This window comes from Pleurodeles waltl, chromosome 7 (genome assembly GCF_031143425.1).
Source record: "Pleurodeles waltl isolate 20211129_DDA chromosome 7, aPleWal1.hap1.20221129, whole genome shotgun sequence".
Lineage (NCBI taxonomy): Eukaryota > Metazoa > Chordata > Amphibia > Caudata > Salamandridae > Pleurodeles > Pleurodeles waltl.
This window is the reverse complement of record NC_090446.1, coordinates 1120437113-1120462077: the sequence shown is the minus strand read 5'-3', so window position 1 is coordinate 1120462077 and position 24965 is coordinate 1120437113. Positions and strand designations below refer to the sequence as shown.

General features: G+C 41.0%; 1 protein-coding gene across 1 annotated transcript in view; it reads right to left on the bottom strand.

Annotated features, from left to right (window-relative positions):
• Positions 1-1459: 1459 nt before the first annotated feature.
• The window catches only part of OTOP3 (otopetrin 3), an 87297-nt gene continuing 63791 nt past the window's right edge, over positions 1460-24965 (bottom strand). Inside the window, exons 4-8 of the mRNA XM_069200103.1 lie at positions 14105-14163; positions 13115-13228; positions 9233-9851; positions 8948-9094; positions 1460-3076 (exon numbers count right to left, since the gene is read on the bottom strand). Of these exons, the coding sequence (XP_069056204.1) occupies positions 2906-3076; positions 8948-9094; positions 9233-9851; positions 13115-13228; positions 14105-14163 (1110 nt within the window). The 3' untranslated portion in view covers positions 1460-2905. The remainder of the gene's footprint in view (positions 3077-8947; positions 9095-9232; positions 9852-13114; positions 13229-14104; positions 14164-24965) is intronic.

The following is a 24965-nucleotide window of genomic DNA, read 5'->3' as shown; positions in this document are numbered from 1 at the left end:
CTCACAAGTCCCAGCGTCTTTTATATACAGAACCCTTACACATACCAGTCTTGTGAGACCAAAATCTAAAATAGAATTAGCATGGGAGCAGGATTTCAATCAAAACATTCCTATGTCTACATGGAAAAAAATATGGTCAAAACTCCATACAACATCCCGTTCAGCATCTACAACCCAAACGTTATTTTACTTTTATAATAGGTTGTACTATACTCCTGTAGACCTTTATAAATTTAAACTTACTACAGATAGCAAGTGTTGGTCGTGCTCTAAAGAAAACAGTCATTATATGCACATGTTTTTTGAGTGCCCTGCAGTTCATACTTTTTGGGAACAAGTTTGGGATAAAGTTAATCAGATTTTCTCCATCAATGTACCTTTCAATTTATTACATGTTTTTTTTGGGTAGTACTTCATCTATTTGGTATTCCCAACCACTGCTTGGTAAATTGGCTGATTTGATCATTGCTAGTGCACTGCAAATTATAACTTCTAATTGGAAAGATACTACGAAAATATCTGTTGTAACTTGGTGGAATCTGATCTGTTATAATCACAGAATGGATCGAGCAAATGCTAATCCTACTCAACTGTTAATTAAAAGGGACATGCTTTGGCTTCCTCTCACCTCTTTCCTTTCGCAACACAAGACCTTTCATACTACTGTTAATACTTAATGTTTGCTTTATTGTAAATATGTGATTTTTAATTTGCATTGTTTTAATTTTACTTTTCTTTCCTTTCTCTCTTCTCTTCCTTTATTAAAACATAACAAAATATGCTATTATTCTACGGTACAATATTATAGTCTGGTTGTGTATACAAATTGTTTCTTATAGATATAATTATCTTTATGATCATGATTAATGTTTTCTTTTTATTGATTTTTCTTCTGGTTACAATGTATTTATTCTATTGTACTAGTGTATGCTAACTTATTCAATAAAGCATTATTAAACACACAAAAAAAAGATAGTCAAATGAATTCTCAGGGGGTAGGAGAAACATAATACCCCCTTAAGCCTTACCATCTATGAAGGTGGAAGACTACACCCGCTGCACCACAGAGCAAGAAATAATCCGTTGGATATGTACTTATTTTTTTGTAGCAGTGATTTATGTTCTGGCCCTTTAATTAAAGACACACACCTGCATTCAGTGCACCACAGCACATGCTTGCAGGTTTATTGTACTGTATTGTAATTGGATTTCACTAACAGTACATATGATGAGGCATTAAAGCGATTTACAGCGTTTAGCATGGTTCTCTGGTGCCCATGGGCTAATGTTTAATCCAGTGGTTGTTTGGATTAGACTTGAGCTCCCAGGGAAATCGTTCAATGCTTTTGCCCCAGTTTCTGTTGGTATATTAGATTATTAGGAGTGGTCTCATTCACAGGTCAGTACCTTTATATCAAGTATCTCATTTGTGGCCCTCTCTTTCAGCTACACTGGTCTACCACCCACACACATTATTGCAGATCCTAACGGGACACCTTATGGACATTGCTTAGTGGCTGCTAAAGAATGGAAACAAATACTCAGTGTAGATGAGACAGAAACAACCTAGATGGGAAGTATAGTTGATCATAAAAAGTGGAAGTAGAGTTGGTAGGAAAGATATGTAAAGAGTGGTAACGCATCCCTCCTACAGTTAACAGAAGGAAATATAAAATTGTGGCTGCATACATAATTAGAGAGTAGAGCAAGGCACACTACAGAAAGAGAATATTGACTTTGTCTTGAGGCAAGAAAAACTCAAAAACAAAAAATCAAATACTGAATACATGTAGGCTTTCACCTTATCAGAATCAGGAGCATACCAGGAAGATTTTGGTTTTGCCTCATTCTTAGATATGACGGCAAATGTGCGGTTTTTGGAGCTAAATGAGTGCAAGCAATCAGAAGATCAAGGATTGACAATTTGTAGGCCCCAAAGTAAGAAACATACATTAAAAAAAAAAAAAAAAAAAAAGTTTATTACAAAGTATATCAAATCTCTACCTGGTTGTCAAAGCTTCAAAGGTTGCCTACGGCAGGAGTTTACTAATTTCCTGGTGCATTTAAAACATTTAAAGAAAATATGGATGATCCTGAGAAAATGTATTTTGTCCTTAATAGGCACTTTACTTGTTGCCAAATCGCTCATATTCATTATCAAACCCTGAGGCTCTCTTGATAGGTGCTTGTGAAATCGGGTATATTATCAACATGCCAAAGAGGCATTATGTGAGTGTGTTCAGCAGAGGCAGGATGGATATAGCAGGCTTGTTCAGCAGGCGCAGGATAGGTCGGTATCTGATGATCCAGCACAGGTGGAGCTGGTGTCTATTGAGCAGGCCCAGAAGGAACAGCTGTTTGCTCAGCAGACCCAGGACCAGAAGGTGTTTAACACAGTAGAATCGGTATAGACTCTCCAGATCTACGTTACCTACTAAATGCACCAATGGTTCTTATTTGATTTCCTTTCTACTAGATTTCAGTCTTGAGGCATCATTTTATTTGATTATAGACTTACACAATGTTTACTTTTTATCGTCTTGGACCAGTTCATTATTTGATGTATGTCTTAATGTTTCCTGCGTCTGGAAGCTGAGCCCATGGCCATTTGTTTGCACATAACAAATAATAAACAAAACACAATAGTGAAGATGGGTGTTTGCTCGCCAGGCCGAGAAATGATTAGATAACATTTTGGCAGTCGCAGGGAGGATGCTAAATGTTTGTGCAGCAGACATAGCCTTGACAAGACACTTTTTCAGATGGCACAGGGGTAATAAGGACCTGCTTCTTGTTCATCCAGCTCTGGATGCTCATGGGCGTGTTCAGAAAGCACAAGATTATTACTGTGTTCAGTGGGCACGCAAGACCAGCAGACTGTGGGGTGTTGAGAAGCAGCAGTGAATCAGGCTGTTAGGTAGACCTCCAGGAGTCCCCCCACTGAGTGCATGCGGTAGAAGACAGCCAGCGGTAAACCAAAGTTCAAGATTGCAAACCAAGTGCTTTCACCATAAAACTTCTTCTCAAGTCCATTTTCAAACTGTGGGTGCAGACCGAAGGCTGGCATGATCCAGAGCTGGTGAAAAGAAAAGCACAGTAGTCACTCCTCAAAAAAGTGATGTACAAACACACAAGGTCAGAGGGAAAAGGAGTGATGTAAGGAAAGAGCCAGAACAGATTATGCAACCACAGCTACGCCCATATGGATAGTGCAACAAAACACTCACACACAGACCCCTCACAGTCTCGAATCTAGGTCCACGTTGTATTCGCTCTAGCCGCCATATTTGATACTAATAAGTACGTTTTATTTCCCTATTTGGCAAAAACCTAGAAGAACGTCTTCTTTTTCTTCCTCTGGACAAATGTCTGTCGCTAGGAGTCTTTTTGCTCCTACAGGCAGAGAGCATTGACAAAGCCATTAGTTCTGGCTTTGGGAAGCTGTTGCAATAGTTCAATATAATTTTTACTGCAAGCATATGACACAAAAATAAAAAGAATAAACACAAAAGATAACTTGCTGCCTCCTAAACGTAATGGCCTTATACTTGCAATAAAATGTGTAATTAAAAACTAAATTACCATTGCAAATACTTTCAATAGAACAGTAGGCAGTTGTACTTAAAACAGATATATATAATCTTTTTAGTGTTAATGCACACCAAAAAAAATGTATTCTTCTGGGAGCAAAGAAAGTTTAACCTGTCTTATCTCTTTCGCACAAGGTAGGTTGTCACTTCTCAGGCAGGTTTGATAGTTGTCTGTGTTGATTGTGAAGTGTAGTGGTCCCTACATATGCCCATGAATATGCATATCTCTCCTGCACATAGGGCTGTCAGATTACTATTTGGGAGTTTCTTCCCTAAGGGCTGAGTGGTCTGGTGAACGCCCTGACTAGGTAATTGGGAGGATGTTATTATAAGAAGAGAGAATGACCCACCTCCTTCTTCTGTTGGTGCCAGTAGATGACGGCATCAAACGCTTATGGGACTAAGGCTGCTCATCGTCGAGAAGTGAACCTTCCTACAAAGATTCAGGAGAGGAAGGCAGCACACTGGTAGTGGTGCTAAGACTATTTTCAGAATGAGGATGCTGAAATTTAATTTTACATTTCAAAATGTAAAGTAGTAATGGCAGCACACAAGCACTATTTGGCTGGACTTGCTGCAGCAGACCAGTACTCCTGCTTTTGGCATAACTGCACCCTCCTGCCAACCACTCCTATGAAGATACAGCAAGATAGATCCCTCACAAGCAGCTTGTTTCACTGCTTCTCTCATACTATATCCATCCCTTTTTTTTTTATTCATCGGAAGATTGTTTCCTCTGACTTTATCGTTAATCTACACGGCAGACCATGGGCAGCGGGCTCTGGTGGGGGTTGATTGATCTTTATCTCACTCATCCTTCTCCCTGCAACTCTAACTGCATCTCTTCCCATCACTTTCTTTACCTTGCACTGCCTCTGTTACTTCAGAGGTTGGAGCTAGGACCTTGCTGTAATAGTGAGGATATTCCTTTCTCTTACTTGGTCTTGTGAGGAAGTGAAATAGGAGCATTTCTGGAGACACTGTGTGCTATCTGAGCCATGTTGAAGGATTTGGGGTTGGAAACCGAAATGGAGATAGGGGGAGTGATTTTGAGGAGCTTACCTTGTCTGGTACCATAAAAGGCAGCAAAGGTGGTGGTGGGTAGGCAGACATGGATAATCTTTTAAAGGGCGGCTGATTGGGAGGTGCTTTGCTTGTTCTTTGGCAGCGGCTGTAGTGGTTGAGGAGTGGAGTGATGAGCCTCTACTGGCTTCTCCCCATCCTATGCTCCAATGGTTGCACCTTGTCTTGGTGATACTGGGGCTTAGATCAGACATGCAGAGCTTTGTGGATAGAGTTGAGGGTGCAGTGGTGTCCCCTCAGGCACAGTAAGATTGTTGTTCTGTGTGAGGTTGGGAGCGGCTTGCAACAGGATCCTTGGTGTGGTGGAGCAACAGCACTGTGGGTGTCTTGCACCAGAGAGGCCTGTTGGTGTTTGTGGCTAATGGAAGAGTGATGGATTTCAGCAGTGGTCTGCCTCTTCAGTTTAGATAGCATCTGAAGCATGTTGGCGAAGATCTTCTGGTGCTGAGTGTGAGGTATAGTTAGCGGATCATCTTTGCCTATTCTGTGTCTGTGTTTTTGGGTCGCTATTGCTTTTCTCTTCTAGATAAAAACCACATCATGTCAAGTTGTTACCTCTGGTTTCGGTATGCAATAACTTGCAGTTTGGAAACTGTCACTAGTCTGTGCTGTTGGAATGAACGTTTCCTCTTGCTTCCCTTCTCTCCATGCTGGGTCTATGGGTTAATGCCAGCCTCTGCCCCTATGGTATCCCCCACCGTGATGGGTCCAATAGGTCTTGTCTGACCTAGCATGCTGCTTTAACTGTGGTGGTGTGTCTGTGGTGCTGGAAGATTCAATGCTTTTCTTTTCCTCCTGTGCACTCTGTTACTATTCTAGCACTGGTCCCGTTGAGGAAGGAGATTCAGTGGTTGTGGTGAAAGTTAAGTAGTTATGGCCCTGTTTGTTTCAGTTCTGCGTGGCCTGTAGAGGTGTATATGGGGCATAGATGGCCTCATTTGAATGTTGTTTCTGGGGTAGAGTGTTGGATCTGCGCAGTTGAGAGGTTAGGGTATTGTCGGATGCAGATTCCATAGTCCATTCTCTACGGGGGTCTGTCTCTATCATGAAAGCTATAGCGTGTGGAGATCTGGCTTTTTGGGTGACTTTAGAAGTTACTTTTGAGCGCTTTTCCCAGTGGGGATCGGGTTTGGCTAAGTCATTTGTTCACGTTTCTTACAGAGCTAGACTCCTTGGAGGCCCATTCGTTCTCACTCCTGTGCAGAATGGGGTGTGTTGTGGAGCACACTGTTGGGCTGAGAAGAATTCTAATGGGAGAATGGTGGTTTCTGATGTGTGCCACACTTTCCTTGGCTGATCTGTGTGTCAGAGGACGGCAGGAACCATTGTTGGAGGACTATGCGTTTCTGTGAAAGTCAGAAAGGGGCTGGTGACAGGATCTATTCTCACAATTTTTCTCATACTGCTCACTAATTGTTTTGGGAAGGTTCCCTTTTGTTTCTTTGTAGTGTTGATGCTCCAAGTCCTGTTTCAGTAAACAGCCCTGTAAATCTTGTCCTTACCTCGTCCTATTTGCAGTATTGCGAGGGGGCCTGTTGCGTCCACCGATCCCTCCCATCGTCACTTCCTGCCCCCTCCGTCATTGGCCGCGCCTGTCTCCTCCTCTCTGAGTCCCACTTTAGCTTCAAGGCCCCTCGTTACAACTGCTTCCAATGGAGAGCTACACACACACGTGAGACTGCCAGTCATCACAAAGAGGCACAGTGCATTATCAATAATTATCGCAACCGTGTATGCAAACCCACAACTTTACAACTATTAATTGTTTAATCGAGCCGTTAGTGCACAGTCTTGTGGCTATCGAGGGTGTTCTAAAAGTTAATATTCAGGAGCAAGGAAAGCAGTTGAGAGAGCAGTCTGTTTCATCTTCCCACTGCATGACATGACTCAAGTTCGCTGACGGGTTGCAAGAGAGGATGCTGCAAGAGGTGATTGATTTACAGACATTGATTCCCACTTCTACGTCAAACCGCATCAGCAATACTCCACACACCAGCTACCACTTCTATCATATGTTGCGATGGCTCTGCCTTGACAATACAGAACTCCCCTGCCTTTCAATTAGGTTTATATATAAATACCTTGCGCATACAACTTCTGACTAAATGGAGGCTAAAAGAAGACCCCCTCTCTTACTGAAAGAACCAGACCTCTGTGTGATGTGCGAGAAAGCTTTAACAAAAGCATTTACTATAGCTCACTCAATACATGCCAAAGGGAGCGTGTGTAGACTTATGTAATATTTTCAAATGCCATTGACGTATTGCAGAGAGTTAAGGCTAATATTGACAAAAAACATTTGCAAAGCCAATAAGTCTACTGTGGCAGACAAAACATACATAACTTAATCAGCAAAACATTAAAAAACGATTTTATTAATACCTACAATATGCATTTACTATCCGCACAACTACTGTAGAATAGAGAAAACAAAAAATAGAACCTCTTGCAAAAGCAAGACCTATTGACTTTGCCAGTGCTTGTTTTGTGCATCGATGCACACCCAGAAGACAACATTGGGATCTGTACCCGTGCAGATGCCGTGATGACGAGGGTAATGGGTCTGCTTGTGCTCGTTCCCATAAACTGCTTCTATGCAGTTAAGGTTGACAGCATTAATCCATAAATGTTGAACACTCCGTTGACAGCCCTGCATTTTCTTTTAACAAATCACAGCATCCCGTGAGTTGTAGTCTTTCATCAGTTAAAACAATTAGGTGGCAGGCTAGATGATATTGATGTGTAAACGGGAAACCTAGGACTGGGTACATCATGTTTACTGTACATGGCTCAATTTGATAACCCAGAGTTCGCAAGTTTCCACAATCCATGGGTGAGCAGCTCACTCGTTCCAGGTTTTCTCCTTGCATTCTGATGCATGTATTTCTGAGTTTGTAATGTTTTAATTGGGTTAAAAAAGTATCACGCCATGATATTCATCAAAGAACAGAATGCTGTTACTATGCAGCTGTGTCTCTATACTTCTCAACTCATTCTGGAGCAATCCCAGCGTTTCTACAGGTGATATTATTTTCTCAGTAACACTTATAATTGCCTTTTAATAATACCAGGCTGATAAGTACATCGATTTCCCAGTTAGGGATCATACACGATTGCCACTTATTAGTGTTAGCCCGCACTACAAGGCACAATTACAGTAGTTCTATAGATCATAGAGTGAATTGTTTATCCCTAAGGAATCTAGGTCAGGGCAGCATTGGATAACATTAGAAGGGTCTCGGGAATGCCAAATATCCTTTGCTCTGGTCCTCTGCGGGAGTGTAGTCTTGCATATTCCTAGTTGCTCATACCATATCTCATACTGTTCTCTAGTGGTTGCAGACATACCCCACTGCCAGTGCACAGCAATCTGTCTCTTTTCTAACCCGCTGTGATGTCCCTCGTGTATCCCAGGAGTACCACCACAGATGAGGGTTGAATAATCTGACCTATCACGCTAGAGACATCGCCAAAGACCGCTTGCCCATTTGTGTCCATTAATGACCATGTCTAGTCTAAAGGAAGAAATCCTATTCCCCGTGTCTGGTATTTCCTGGATAGACAATCTTCTCTTGATCTGCATACCTTCACCTAATTTATAATCTAGAAACAGGACTACAATTAGCAGACTGCAACTCGAACATGGAATACAGAAAACAAAGAGATCTGGCAAGCTGACCTTTGAAGGCCTTGTGGTTTCCAAAGAAAGATATCTAAAACATAAAATGGATCTAAACTTCTGTAGCATTACAGGCAAAGCAGGACACCAGTAGGTGTGACTGTCAAATCGATAAAGGACGCGATAAGATTGTATGACCATTTCTATGGAAAGTCTACTGTTGGTACACGACAGTGAGCTACCACACAATGCTTAAGTAAAATATTTGCAACAATGTGCTCCAAAATGCACCCCCTGCTACATAGCACACCTTTAACACTCTCCTGAGGAATGGGCATGGCTCATTTGAACACTTGTTATTTGTGCAATGTTTGGATTGTTCATGATCCCTCTGACCCAAGTGACATAACTTTGATGGCACACCACCCACTCTGAAAATTGTTCCACCACCCCTGTCTCACACACTCCTTAGCGGGCAGTTTGCAGAAGCATAGAAGGAAATGATTGTGGACAGCTCAGGTGACAGCCACTTGCTGAGTTCACACATAAATATGTCTAAGTCATAGGAATATACCATTTCGCAGGTGTTGAGACAGATAGGGAAGGCTAGTGGTCAACTCCCAAAAAAGTAAGACGAGGAGGGCTCATTACTTACTATGATGTTAGACAGGATGAGGAAGAGGGCAATTTCTTTCACAGCCCTGCGCTTCCAGTTCAGGTTGCTGTAGGCCTCCAGGTATATTTGCGAGGCCCTCCTGAGTGATGGGATGGAGGTGCTCCTTGGCTTTATCCCTTCTGGCGGCTCCTCTTCTACGCTTTTTTCTTCCTCCTTCACTTTTCCCTCTGCAAGGCCTTGTCCCTTGACTGGTGGATTGGCGTCCTGCTTGATGTAGGTCAGACCAGGGGCAGAGCTTCTTCTGTGAAGCTGAAGGTGGATGACACCCTCTCCTGGAGGTTGCTTGCGAAGACCCTCGATGATGAAGATGTTCTGGCCGATGTGCTGGAAAATGAGGATGACTGAATTGGTCAGATTCAAGCTGTTTACCAGATCCCGGGTGTCAGTGGCCACCACGGCCACAATAGAGTAGTATGAGATGGCAAACTGTCCAAGAGCAGACCCAAGGAGCAGAATAGTGTCCAAGCTTCGGGTAGGGTTCTTGTGAGGGTCCAACTGTCTTTCTTCCAGGCTGTGGATGATCGTCCCGGCCACTGAGCACATGGTCATCAAAGGCAGCAGTGCAATGTGGTAGCCATAGTACAAGACAAACTCGCGCTGTGTAAGGGTGAAGGATGTGGCACGGATTTGGTAGAAGATGAAGACACATACACCAACCAGCAGAACTACGATGCCCAAGAGGGGCCCAAAAAGAACACCATGAAACCTGAACCGGGGCAAAATATGGGTGGAGTGGTGTGCCGCCCTCCTTCCAACATTCTCCCACATGATGTAGAGCATAGAGCAGCCAATAAGATTGTACTCCAGGTTAAATGGGTAGAGAGTGAGGTAGCCCTGGTAAAAGACACGACAGTAATACCTCCCTGTGCAGTTGCAGCTGCTGCTGTTCTCAGCTGTGAAGTTAAAGCGCAAAGGTTAGATGAGAGGATCTACAAATGTATGCTAACATCATGATGTCATTCCTGGTATATCCCAAAACGCTACTAACATAAAGGCACCTCCCCCGTCTGGAATGGAGGACAGGCATGTAGTGTCATTAGAACCCTCCTCAAAGCTGGTGCCCATGAAAGGCCTATGCAATTAGTAGGATGCGAGGTTTACCTTGTCACAGCCATATCAGACTTTCTTTCCTGTCAGAGGAATTTTCTGTTTACCCTATAGGCAAATCACCTCTTCTCCAGAAGTGTTTCCTGCGTGTATTCCCCAGCACAGGCCCTGGTCTATCGAGCGAGGTGCGCGTGGTCTGCTGATACTGTGCCACCTAAGCTATTGGTCCCTGGCAGTTTCTTTTATTGCTCTCTTTCTTCTCTGGGCCAGCACATCACCTGATAATAATTCTTTTAATTGATTTGTGCCCTACTGATCATCTTACATACATCCTTTATGTCCACTATATCCTGCTCCATCACTCAAAGGACACACCTTAGCACTGCACTCAGCTCTGAGGGAGGGATGCGCAACTCCACTTGTAGTTTTTGTCCCAGCTTGGATCTACTGATTGGTTGTTTGTGGTCATGTGATCTTAACATCTTGAAAGGATTACTGATGGTCAACAGATGAGTGCGTTATGTACTCTGGGGGGTGGAGTGTTATTGGACAGTAGCCTGGCTTCATCTACCCAGGGGTCTTTGGGGCTGCTACAGCTTTGTTGTGCGAAGGTGCAACATTTTCCTTTTGAGAACATGTTGGATCTGTCAAGTGACCCTTGTGTGTCCTGTGAAAAAGCACATGGCACCGGAGAGAAACGAGGGTTCCAGAAAACAGGGCAGTGCCATGGAACTAGGTAAAAGCTGGAACTTGCTCTTCAGGTACTGTTATTGTAGCAAGCGCACATGAGGTTATTTAATATTCTGATGTGTTGATCACTGTTTAAAACATACCAAAATATGCACATGGCACTCCTGTCATTTATTGTAGGGTGTTATGTGGATAGGGGGATTTGGGTCTGTTCTGGGTCACTCTCAATTCTCGCTAGAAAGTTCCTTAGTACAATTTATTTGCAATTGAGTGGTGCATTTGCCATAATGTAAGAGAACTGTGCTGATTATTTTCTAGAGTATGTGCTCAGTTGAGTGTGGAAGCACTCTGTCTGGCTGTGGGTCGGAGCTGAGAGAGGAAAGAATTTTAATGCGGGAAATGCTGGGAATAGTCATTTGAAGGTTGTAGTGTATGTAAGCAAAGAGAATTGGAGTGAAAAGTTCAAGGGAGGAGGGGCAAGGGTTTTTAGGGCAGAATAAACCTGAGGGCTAGTCCGAGAGAGGGGCTGGTAGTGCCAAGCCCAGTGACTGGGGTAGGTGCCGCTCTGCTTTATCTTGGAGACGGATGAGACCTAGCGTCTGGGAGAGCAGCAGCCAAGGTTAGTCTTGGATTATAAAAGTGGCCAGGTTCGTGAAGGTGACAGAGGTATGACTGAATGGGCACTAAGACAGGGCCAGTGAGATTAAAGAGCCCAAATTAAGGAAATGACTAGGACCAAGGCCATTACCTCCCACATTGAACCTGGACTGAGGAGATCCTGACGTGGCCACAAAATAGAGGACAAGAACTGGACTGGGAGCTCAAACCTGCCCTGGAAAATGTGTCAAACCCAGCTGTATATTCCACTACTTGGCCCAGCAAACACAAAGAGCTCAAAGGCAGCAGGTTTTACAGGTTCACCGACAGAGAAACCCATTAACTATTGCAGCTCCTCAGAATCTGGCACAGTAAGCAGGAGCCTTATTTCTCAGCAGCATCAATTCAAGTGTGTGCTTACTAGAAAAGTATGTGCAGCTCGCACACAACTACTTTAGAGACTAGTTGGGCTGAGGGTGCCAACATGAGGATATATCAGTGGATTTGATGTGAGTAAAATATTTAGTTACCAAAATCTTCCTAGCATGATATTGTATCCAAAATACTGACCACCACTAAGTGGTAAAGGTAAGCATAGACTTACTTAGCCTGATTCACAAACTGCATTATTTTAGTACAGATGGTACTGCTACAGTAGTTCTACTTACTATATCGTTCAATTCACAAATCTAACAGTGTAACTTTCCACCTTCAACTCTCCTATCTTTTCTGTGGGGAGATCCTCACACATGTAAGGTTATTTGGTTATTTAGTAGTAAATGTGGGAGGGACTGGGGTGGTAGCTGGAAAAAGGGCATACCTGAGGAGGAATAAGGAGAGGTTTAGAAGGGTTAGGGAGGGGTTCAGAGAGGGATTTGCTACCACCCATAACACAGTAAGCCCATTGCGATAAATACACTGCACTTCTAAAGTTACTACAGCCACAAAATAACTAAAAGTGTAGTAAATGTACTCCAACTCAGAACTGGAGTACATCCAGCATCAAATATGGCCAACCACTGGTACTGGAATACCTATAGAAAATAATGGTGGCAGGGCCTTAAAATATAACCCCACGTGAAATAATGTTAAATCAAATAACATTATTTAAAGTAGTTAAAATATAAATACATTTAACAGAGTGAAAATATATCTACAAATACAACTTATTATTTTATTTTGAGTAATCTTTTTGGAATTAGAAAACAAATGTAAACTAATTTTGATAAAATAATATGAAAGTACTTTTTATTAATTATACATGTCACTTTTAAAGATTTTAATATATAACAATATATTTTAGATTTATTTGTAATTTAATCTCTAGAAAAATAATGTAATTTAATTTAGTGTTTTCAAATTGTCACATAAAGTGCTTTATTGTTTTCTTCTACATTTAAAATAAATATTGAAAAATAATTTACATTAATATTTAACATGAAAATATTTTGTTTCAAGTTCAATAAACTGTTTTACTTTTCCCTATACTTTGCCACTGGGGGGCCTCTGCCATCGGGGCATATCTTTTTCATAATAGTGAACAGAACAACGGGCCAGCTGCCTCAAAATTCATTGCTTTGCAAAGCGAGGATGGACTGGGCAGGAATTCTAAGTAATACTAGACTTAACAAGTAAAGACAGTTTACCCTCACCCACAATGTAAGCATTTATAGTAGAAATCCCTCTAACCCAAGGAGCTCTTTCTTGGGACTTTGGCCCTCAAGGGTGATATCTTCATTATCAAGGTTCACAGCCTTTAGGAGAGGCACAAGCGAAAAAGAGAGTGCATAGCAGCACCTGCCTTCAGGGGACGACTGATTATTGGATGATTTAGAAAAATATTCAATTTCCTCGTGTATGGAGTCATTTGCCACAGCCAGAGTCCACAGGAGCAGATCAGTTGCAAGAGTGAGCATCAGCCCATATCTGAAAAACAAGCACTGGAAGTAGTTAGTAGGCATTGATGGTTTCTGCTCCTATCAATGATGCGATCAGTAATATTCACAATTATATTATCATTATTATTTAAAATATTTTTTTCAGAATTAATATCTATACAGATACAATAAAAAGTGCACTAGAATTTGTAGTAATAATAACACTGATACTAATATTAATGTGATGATGATATATTAATATAGCTGATATCCAAATCCACCAACACAGCCAAGTCCAATAAACCAGTGGCGCTCACCCAGCTATAGCTACATCTGCTTAACTGAACCTAATAACCTACGCATGCACATACTGTAGTGTAGTGCCAGGAGTGTACTGTTGCTATTGGCCATATTAACACAGGACTATGAATAAGAAGCCTATAGGTGCCAGGCTGTAAATGGAAAACATCAAGATGAGGTGCCATTTAGAAGAAACTCTGGAGATAGTGGCTGTAACATTGGATGTATGAAAATATCCGAGTTTAAAGGGAACTCCTACATGCAGAGGATGGGGTAGGAGGATGTATAAAGGCTGCATTACCACTAATAGCACGAAGGACTGTGAATGATGAGCCATAGCAATGCCAGGACCTGAAGAGAGAAGTATAGGGTGGTAAAGCTGTTAAGGGGCTCACTATGGGCCCCATGAGCTAAATGGGGTCGCCTAGGATTACCGTGACGTGAAATGGGAGACCAGGAGAGAGGACTAGTTATAGGAGAACTCTAAGCATACTGAGGTATGAGTGGCCATTATTGGGGTCTAGAGAACAACTGCACACATGTAACATCCAAGCCCGATCTCCCCATGAAACCATGCTCCATTTTGGCTTCCTTCTCACCGTGCTGATTGGTGCACCACTCTTACCTCGTGAGAGTATGCTGCACCTGGACGCAGTCCTTGCAATAGAACCACAACAAACCTGTCTGAGGAGGAGAAAGAGATGCTGATTAAGACACAACATTATCTGCATACTTGAGGATTTACCCTGAGCCAGCGCCCAGTACAGTTATGTATTTGCATAAATGCATTGATGGGAATGTTCACAATAACAACAAGGGTGTGATGGAAACAGGTTTACTTTTTTAGAGAGTGCTCTTTCTCTCTTCTAATAGTGTGAAAATGAACAAGAACCCGGTTATTAAAACTGTTCAAAGAACTGGGCGCAAGAGATAAGCGCTGCTCCAAAAGCGCGGAGAAAATAGAGCCTCTGTTGTTATAAACCTGGAAAGATATGTCTACAGCAATGGTATACTAATGCACACACATGGCCCAGGAACAGACCCCTTCTCAAGGTGAGGATCATTAACGACCCCAAAGGGATCTTCTTTCGTGCGAGCTTATTCCACATTCCCTCGAATATCTGCCCTGTGCCTTAGACACCCACATACAAATGCACACACCCACAGGCAGCCCTTAGTGAACACAATTCACTGTGAAACATAATCTCTTCACTTTAGAAGACGAACATGCTGGTAAGTTAAATTATTTTCCTTTCCTGCTACAATCTCCCTGAAATCCTTTCCAGTACACTCACTCGACCCCTGCAGCCACTAAGAGCATTCAATATACCTGGATTGGAAACCCACATCACAACAACAAGCTATAAAATCTAGCTATTCTTCTGAGGCTGCATCACTTTCCATCTTTAGTTTCACGCTATTCCTCAACATCACCTTTTGGTTTAATAGACCTCAACAACCTTTACACAGTACAACTTGGGAAACACCGCATCATTAACATCCTAACACCAGCCCTTTCATACCAAGGTTTGTAACATAACTTCAACTACTGATGTGCTCCCACCCACATCTTATGTACATCCTCCAGGCCTCCTATATCCTGCTTCAAGAACCTCTTCCGTAAACACAAAGGACGTACGTCGAATCTTAAGTCCATCCTTTCACCGGTTCGGGGACACGCCCCTGTAAATGAAATGCGGTGGTGGGTGATGACCCCAGGCCCTTCCTTGAACCACCTTTATAAAGAGTCACATCACTAACTAGAGCTAGCTGACTACTGTTCTAAATTACACAGCGGAACCTCTCGACCTGACCATTGCTTTCGTGTAACTTCTTTCTCCTTTGTATAACGTCTTAAACATGAAGGGATATTTGAATTATCCAAATACGAATTGACCACTGTTCACTGGTTTTTACTAGAAACCTTCCCAGGAAAAACGCCCTCTCCTTCTCCAGTGAACGATCTCTCTAGAAAAGAAACTTCAAACATAAACAAAAAAAATATTCTTCTTGATTACCAGTAACTGCAGGTCATTTTATTTCAACAATTCAACCGGACACATACCAAAAGCTAATATTTGCTCACTCCTTCCAGGCCACATTACTGGTTCCATTGTAGCCAGATACACCCACAGTATTTACTGCCTCACAATCCCGTCCACGTATGATCTTATTTTAGGTCACCACCTTAATCTGCATAACCACACTCCTCACACCAAGATATACATTTCTTGTGATCTATTCAAGCTCTAAGTTCCCCAACCCACATATAGGGCCTGATTATGCTTTTGGCGGATGGGATATTCCGTCACAAATGTGATGCATATCCTAGACGCCATTTTACAAGTTCCATAGAATACACTAGAGCTTGTAATATGGCAGATGGGATATCCCTCACGTTTGTGACGGAGTATTCTGTCCGCCAAGGTCATAATCAGGACCCTAATGTCTAAAATGTTGTACCACCAACACAGTAGCTAATAAATTCTATTTAATAACTGAATATCTTTTTTCTTACCCACCTCCTGGGACAACACTGTCCCTACCCAAAGCACAACAGCATTGCCTTACAATTCAGGTGTTTTTTTAACATCAAATTGTTTGAGTGTGGGCTCAGCCACAATGTCATCTTTTATCATAAAGGACGATTACGCTTGTTCAGAAACCTAACATATTCTTCATCTGTTTGTAAAACCTTTCATAACAGTTGTATATTTTAGGTCAATGATTTTTGCATTATTTTGGCCAACCTGCAAGGGGCCGTAAGTGATCCCTATTCAGTTGAGGGGCTCCTCGAATGGTTTCCCCAAGAGAACATTTTGGTTTTATTCATTACAAAAAAATTATGTGATGTAAATAGTCCACAGTTCCTTTCAATATATTTCACTCACCTTTAAGAGTTGACTCCTATTTTTTCAATCTCAGCATGCCTTCCTGAGAACCTTAGTCATTTCACCCATCAGAAAGTAAAGCACCATCATCTCACAGATGCCTCCATATCCTTAAATATGTGTAAAATTGCATGTTGAAAGACAGACATGGCAGATCCCAATCCACATATCATTCCCATGATGTGAAACCACAATCTGTGGTAGAGCTTGTGAGATTACTCAATGATAAGCCAAGTGGAAATAGAGGCTCAAACATACTGAAGCCCCAGAATGTTTTTATTTAGGGCCTCATTACAAGGCTGGCAGTCCAAGGACCACCAGCCTCGTGGTGATGGTCGGACTGCCGCAACTACGGTGGTCTGATTGAAAATGTAGGAGACTGGTTGTCGGACCGGCAGGGGACTGCTGTCCTCGCCGGGAAAATAGCTCCTGACGGTCCGAAGGTGGTCTGAGTTGTACTCAGCCAGGGTGGCGCTGAATACCATGCCGCCTGGCTGATTACAACTCTACTTACCGCCAGCCTTTCCATGCCAGTCTGACCGTCATGGAAAACCTAGCGGTAGCCCAGTGCTGGGGGCCACAGTAGGGTCCCTGAACTGCCCATGCCTATTCGTGAACTTTGTTGGAAGTTTTCAGTGCAATACCTTTTAAACTCAGTGCCTTCTTTTTGAAAATTATGATGTATATTTTTGTGTGAAATTATGTGTATATATTTGTTTCAGTGGCGTGCATTGTGTCAATATTATATATTACATGTGTTGTTACTTTAGAGGAAGAGCGAGACAAAGGGAGACAAACATAAATTCATATAAAGCATGAATATCAGAATTAAACATTTTTTCCAGTGATCAATTAATGTCTTCACTGTGACATATAATACATATGTATTTATCCCTACTGCATGTCAGTTTTGTGTCAGTATTGTTTGTTAGCCAAGGCATAATGGGGTTACAAGGGCTCTCCCCCATGAATCTTTGAGAAATGCCTCTTTTCTTCCACATTTATTCCATTCCTTAGAAAGAGAAGGGCTCTCTTTGAAATTGTCAATATGCATGAAACTTCCTTACCAACAACTTCAATGTACCCTTTTCACTTTCTGACACAGCTACTTTCCCCACATAGCACACATTTGCTTCAGAGCTATGCTCTATTACCATCCCTTCCACAATTACTTTCCAACGTTCTGTGCTTTTTTATGTTAATGGTGTTGATGTTGTGGACAATCAAATGCAACACATAGGGGGTCATTATGAGTTTGGTGGACAGTTTTTACCGTCCGCCGAGCTTCCAATGGGGAGGTTGCTACTACATAGGCTATCTCATCCCAGGCCCCATTAAGAGCTTCCCAGGTCAGCGGACGGAAACCTGAGTTTCTGCCTGCTGGCCTAGCGGGAAACAGGCTACAGCATTGTCTCCAGCTCGTAATCGAGCCGTCAGTAATGCTATGGCGTGAAGGGTGCACCAGCACTATCGCAATGTTCACTGTCTGCAGACATTGCAAGGGTGCTGGCCGGGGGGGCAGCACTGCCTATGCCAGGTGCATGGGCAGTGCAGGGGCCCCCCTGCACCCGTTCTCCACCTGCATTTTCATGGCAGTGGTATCACCATGAAACTGCTGGTGGAGAAGGGGGTCAATCCCCCTGGCAGTGCTGCTTGCAGTGCTGTCCTGGCAGATTAGGACCACCTCCAGATTGCCGGGATCTTCGATCCTGGCAGAGCTTGCGGTTCCCTGGTGGCCTGACCAGCAGGGTTGTAATGTGGCACTCGGACCGCCGCCAACCGACAGACTCATAAAGTCCCCATATTGTGTACTTATTACATCACGCCAATAACTACGCCCACTAGGCCTCAGCTGCACAAAACAACCTGGTGATCATCAAAGCCTTGTTAGAGGTTGAGGATTTCATGTCACCTAGACGCTGCAAATCCACCTTTCTATGCATCATCCATCTGTCTCTCAACTCAAGAATCCTGTCCACTATATTTAGTCCAAAATTGGAGCTATAAAACATATGGGTATTGTATGGCTCGTCATTATGGGCAGGGATTCAGAGGTCAGAAGTAAGCATGGTATGTCAGCCTTAAAGCACTAAGCATCATCTGTCAGCCTACACTCATTCCTCTCCTGCGTGCAGAAACCACAGAGGAAGCCCAGACATCACGATAAAAACTAACCTTAAAGAAATGAGTTTGGTGTGTACCTGACCACATGCACTGAAACTGTTAAATCTTCAAGAAGGAGCTGCCAGGCACATCAGACAGTGTGTTTAAAGTTAAAAAAGAGGGGCCTTCTGATTTGTCAAGTGAGCCTTTTCTTATGTTGGCCATTATGTTAATGCAAAATTGGTCCCAGTCCTGTGGTGCCACGGGATAAAATTGGCCAGCTGATACATGGAAGATAATGTTACTGCAGACTTTATCGGACTTCCCATGTCCTGAAATGTTTTTTGAAAATAGTGTAATCGAGAAGGTTATATGTATTCTGACCTTGTGGCACTTGTTGGGGGGCCCAGAGTATCCCCTCCAGAGGCAAAAGTAAAAAACAAAAAACATTTTGTGACACGCACATGGGAGCTGCTGGTCAAGCTACAAGACGCTGCACAGTGCATGCTTCAATGGGGGAAAATAAATAAATGAAATGAGGGTTGCAGGCTTACAGGAGGTTGGCTGCCCATAGTGGGATTAGGTGCAAGTTCTGGTCAGAGGCCAGGCCCTACAGCCAACCCCTATTGCACACAGCTTTAGGCTGTGTGCAGCAGTGGTCTGTCCACTTGCTGTGGTTGGCTGCAGGGCCTGGCCCTGGGGTCAGCCACTCACCATGCACAGTCAAAGGCTTCCACCCATCCGACAGCCTTCGGACAACTGGTACAAATGCAAAGATTTTACTGGAAAAAACTGGCTCTCCCATAAAGACTGGCACAAGCCATTTTTAGGGTGTTTGGACCAAATGTAGCAACAAATATTGTGCTACATAAATATTGTGTCAAGAATATCAGAACTTCAAATATATTGTGGACAGGAATATAGAAGGTAAAGATATCATTTTCAGTATTGTTTTTAATCTAGTAAAAAATATCGATGTTGAGAATATCATTGCATATAATATCTTTTGTTAGTGTTTATAAGTATGTAATGTATAGTACTTTTTTATTCTATGTATTTATATTTTTTTATTTTGTTTTTAGTTTAGATAGTTTTTTCTACTTATTAAATTGTTTAAATTTGTATTTATACTAAATGTTACTTCTTTAGTGTCCAATGCCTTCTCTGAAATTGGTTTAGTTTGGAGTGGGAACAGTGAATCGCACCCCTCTAATGTCCAACACCTTCCACAAGTTGGTTTAGATTGGAGAGGGAACAGTAAATTCTACCCCTTTAGTGTCCAACACCTTCTCTTATTGGTTTAGATTGGAGTGGGAATAGTAAATGTCACCCCTTTAGTATCCAGCACCTTCTCCAAGTTGGTTTAGATTGTAGTGGGAATAGTCAATGTTACCCCTTTAGTGTCCAGTGCCTTCCTTGAAATCGGTTTATTTGGAGTGGTGATTAGTAAATGTCACCCCTTTAATAGCCAGCACCTTCTCAAAGTTGGTTTAGGTTGGAGGGGGAGTAGTAAATGTAACCCCTTTAGTGTCCGGCACCTTAACCAAGTTGGTTTAGATTGGTCTCAGAATGGTAAATGTTGCCCTTTTAGTGTCCAACATCTTCCCCAAATTTACTATAATAAAAAGATGTCACACAAATATTTTAAATTTTATTTTTTTATAATTATAATTTATTGTGCAGTTTTATATGTTACAACTATGTATTTTAAGTAATAAAACTTTTAAGGGTGCTAGGCATGGGGACCCCAGCACCGCCCATACCATGCACTTGTTCTCCCTGCCAGCCTTTTCATGGCGGTCAGGCCGCCATGAAAAGGCTGGCAGAGAACAAGATAGTAATCAGCAGGGCGGCACTGACTTTAGCGCCGCCCTGGCTGATAACAACCAAGACCACTGTCATCCCATTGGGATAAGAGCTCCTGGCAGAGACAGTGTTCCCCTGGCAGTCGGACCACCAGGGTCATAATGTGGTGGTAGGACAGCCACAGCCACGGCGGTCCACCTGCCACCATGAGTCTGGCGATCTTGATACTGCCAGACTCGTAATCAGGCCCCAAGTCGTGGGAAAGTGCTGCTGTTTGTCAGAACAAATAAGTCCTTTTGTAAGGCTTTTTTAAGGGTTTTGAGGGTAGGGGGATTTAGAATACATGTTTAAAACTTGGGTATATTTTTGCTTGTGAGATTTTGGTGCATTTAGATGTGTTCTTGTTAATTTTTTGCACTATTTGCAGTGTTGTGTTTTTTCATTATTGTTATAGAAACGTATGAATCTGTTATGTTAAATTATTTTATATTATTTATGTTTTGATGATTAAATATTATGTATCTGCACATTTGGGACAGTAATGCATTGTGCGGGTGGGTCTTTAACATGCTTTTTTACAGGTTTTTGTTTATGGAGTATTAATATGGGAATTTAGAGTTTCATTTTTTTTTAAAGGAAATCAGTTTTGGTTTATTATAAATGAATGTTTTTTTACTTAGTTTTCCTTTTGTCAGGTTTCTTGGAGTATTTCTGTTTTTTAAAGCGATTTTTCAGGTTTTACATGGAAGCTACAGAGTTTGGATTGCTTCAAGGGGTTTCGATTGGATTATTTTGCATTTTCTTCTGGGTTTATTTCGATTCGTCTGCTTTATCTTGTTGAAGATTACAAATGTTTGTAAATGGAAATGGAGAAAGATCTGAAGCTACACAACAGTAAATTTTGTTTCTTACTTTAATTGTGAGTGAGATGTCATATAATATTATTTACGCTATATTTATGCCACTATTATGTGGAATTGTTTGAAATATGGGTTGTATTTATTTGATGTAATGAATTGAATTTGGTTTTAAGTTGTTTGGTTGGTTATTGTTACATTTTAAAAATAATTAGCATATATGTTTTTATGTTAGTGTTTATTAACTTTTGATTTCATTTGTTTCACCAATGTAATACAATATTTAGATGTATATTTAAAAAAGGATTTGGTATGTTTCTTTTGAGTTTGTTGTAGTTTTGAGGATCTTGGTAGAATAATATGTATTTTATAGTATGGTTTTCTCCTTTGTTATTTTTGAAGAGTTTGACTTTAAATTGTAGCATGTTGTGCATTCTTTTAGTTTGTTAGTTAAGTTTAGGGTCAATTTGGGTAACAGGTTGCTCTATTCTTAGTTATTGGTTGCTTTGCTCTTTTTGTAATGCTTCGATAAATGTGGATAATGTAGATTGAGTTCTGCCAAGAGTGGATTATAAGGCATGCATTCTTTGTACTGGCTTCCAGTGCCAGGGTGCTCTCATAGACACTCCACCATGGATATGGAATTTGGCTTGGCTTCTGAGTCCTGACTGTTACAGTCTGCCAAGCCAAGTGTCTTTGGGTCTATTAGAGGAACACATTTGTCTTTATTTTTGTCGTTAGAAAGGGCTTTCTATTAGTAAGTTATAGTGGTTGACTACTTATGTGACAGGGACCAAGACTAGTGCTATTAGTTTTTTTTTTATCTTAAAGGTAAATTGGCTGTTACTGGAATATTCTACACAAAGTGTATATGTTTGGAGGTTTCGCCATATACTTCGATTAAAGTCATACTAAGAGCCTTTTATGGCTGTGTGTGGATATGTTTTGAGAACTGTTTGAATCATGGCCTGCTGAACATCTCTGATTATTTGTTGTGGGTATTAGTTATGTGTTTGTCGTTTTGTATAGTTTAAGAGTTTGTAGAAGGTTCTGCTTTGTTTGTTTGGTAGTAAAGTATACATGAAAGGGATATTGGTGTGTTGATATTCACCACGCATGGTGTATAACTGAGTGAATGGTTTGGGACACCTGCTATGTGTTCAGGGACTTTGAGTTATATATTTTTAAGGGTTTAGTGGGTTTCTGGTAGCTAGTGCTTGCCTTTCTTATATCTTATCTAACTTCTATTTCTGTGACATGTGGGGAATGGTTCTGCTAGTTAACATTAATTACCACATTATCTTTTGTAGTTGCCCTTCCATAGCATTAGAATATTTAGTACATTTCCAGTTTCTGTCGATGCACTTTCTTGGCTGTAGGAGTAGCCCATGTGATTTAATGATTGCTTTCCTTTCTGAGAAGTGATAAAATTGCCAGCTTCTATCATAGCATCTGTAAGTAGTTTAATAGTATAAATATATGGTATATTTTAACTTTTGCATGTTTGTTGTTAATATGTTAAAAATGCAGTTACATATGTTTTGTTTACTTGAATGTTTTGTTGAGATGTTTTGCACAGCTTTGCAGCTTTTCCCCTGAGCTTGTTTTAATGTGTAGCAGGTGCTTTCTTTTCTGTTGAAAGGGAAAACAAAGATCTTTTGTTGCTAGTTTGTCCAGATTTGGGAATGTAGATTTATTTCTGGTTGCTGTTTGGGTGAGTTTATAATCTATTATTTATGTATATTTACTTTATTATATGTTCTTCCTAGTTTGTTATAGTTGATCTTTTCTGGCAGTCTGTTGATCTCAAAGTTGTTTATCTTCTTTTAGGTAGTCTATGTAAAAAGATAAAACTTACAGAGTGTGTTAACATCTATTTGTTAATTTATATTTTTAAGTTTAATAAGTATTTTTAGTTTAAATATAAGTATTGCTTACTTGATTATGTACTTGTTGAGATGTATTTGTCATTTTTAATCGTTTTGTGTGACAATTCGACAGCGTTTATATGTAGTTGTTTTAATTAGTGTGTCTTTTATATTGTTTTAATTGTTTGATTTTATTAGTTAACGTTCTTTGTAGTGTTATTTTATTTTTGGTTTAGTATAGTTTGAATTTTTTTTATCAGTTGACTCCTTTTTTGGTAAATGCTAACTTATCTTGTATTTTTGAAGTATGATATATATTTTTTTTATTTTCCCATGAATTTATTTGTTTACATAAATTAATTAATATTTTGGTTTGTGTTTAAATGTTTCTAATTAATATAAATGATTTTTGTGTTTTTGTTTTAGGAGTACAGTTTTTGGTTGAATGTTTATTTCTTGTTAAATGCAATATACTTTTAGTTAATTATAGATGTTCATTGCAAGTTGTGGGGTTATTTGAAGTAGCTGTTTTCTGTTAACTTTTATCTATACACACACACACACATATATATATATATTAAGATTAATTACTTATTTGTGATAATATTGTAGTTGATACTGTGTGAATCGATATTTTTGCTATGTTATATGTTTACTTATAGGTGACAATATTTTTTCTTACGATATACTTGTTATTGATGTATGTAAAAATCAATATATTTGACAATGATATTTGTGTGCTCGATATTTGTGATTTTTAAAGTTAGGTTTATGGAGTCTGTAGTTTTGTTCTTGATATTTAATTTCCGACATATATGAAAACTGATATTTGATGGATCAATATTATATCAGTGGTCTGATTTATAGATACTTCTATGGCATTTTACTGATGGTGCTCTCTGGTACTAGGATCCGGGGGGGGGCATCCTTCTGTAATGCATGTGACTGTTGGTACAATTGAACTTCTGAAAGCCACTCCCCATATTTCAAATAGATAAAAGACTGATCCCAGCATCTAGTGCTTAATCTTTATATCATGGCAGGGAATATGTTCAAGAACTATATTTCTGACAACTGCACATACATAACATCTCAAACACATTATCTTATCAGACAATGAAATGGCATTTTGACAGGCGATGTCCAGTGATTAATTTGAGCAGTGGTTGCCAGTGTAGACCACCAGCACTCATTTCTATGGACCAGCACACATTTTTAGAGCGATAAATCAGAAAAAGTGCACAAAGGGGAAAGACTGAGGAAGAAAAACAGTGTCGCAAAGGGATAAAACAGGAACCTGAAAGAGTGAGATTAAGGGGCTGAGATTGTCTGGTGGTAGATTAAAAAGGCATGATGGGGATTCAAGACAATGCAGCCTCGTATTTGGTGCACCCACATTTAATAGCACTGGATGTGGGTTTCTGATCGGAACTTTGGGCACCGACACTCGTTCCCTTACAAATTAAGTTTTTATCTTGTCAATGGTAAGATGAGGAGTGTGAGCAAGAATTGGCATCCTCCAGTGCAATTTTCAGGTGCTAGGAGTCACCCTTTAATATTTCCTCAATGCGCACAGTCACTGTGGTTCAAAACTGTTCACAGTGAGAAAGCTGCTGCTCAAGTAGAAAATTTACTCGAGCAGCAGTAAAATCAACTCAAGCAGCAGTGTCCTATGGTGCGTTGTTGTGGGTCTGTTCTTGCTGAGTTTTAAGCACAGAACGAGCTCCTGGTGCTAAAATTCTGCATGAGCAGCATTACATGCTGATTTCCACCCGTTCACAGAATTCTGTGGAGAATGAGGTCGTAATCCGCAGTGCAGTGCTGCAAGCAGCACTGCCCTGGCTGCCCTGGTGGATTAGGATCTCCGCTGCCGCCAGAACGCTGGGATCCAAGATCATGGTGGAGCTGGCGGTTCCCTGGTGGTCAGACCGCTAGGGTTGTTATGCGGCGGTCGGATAGCC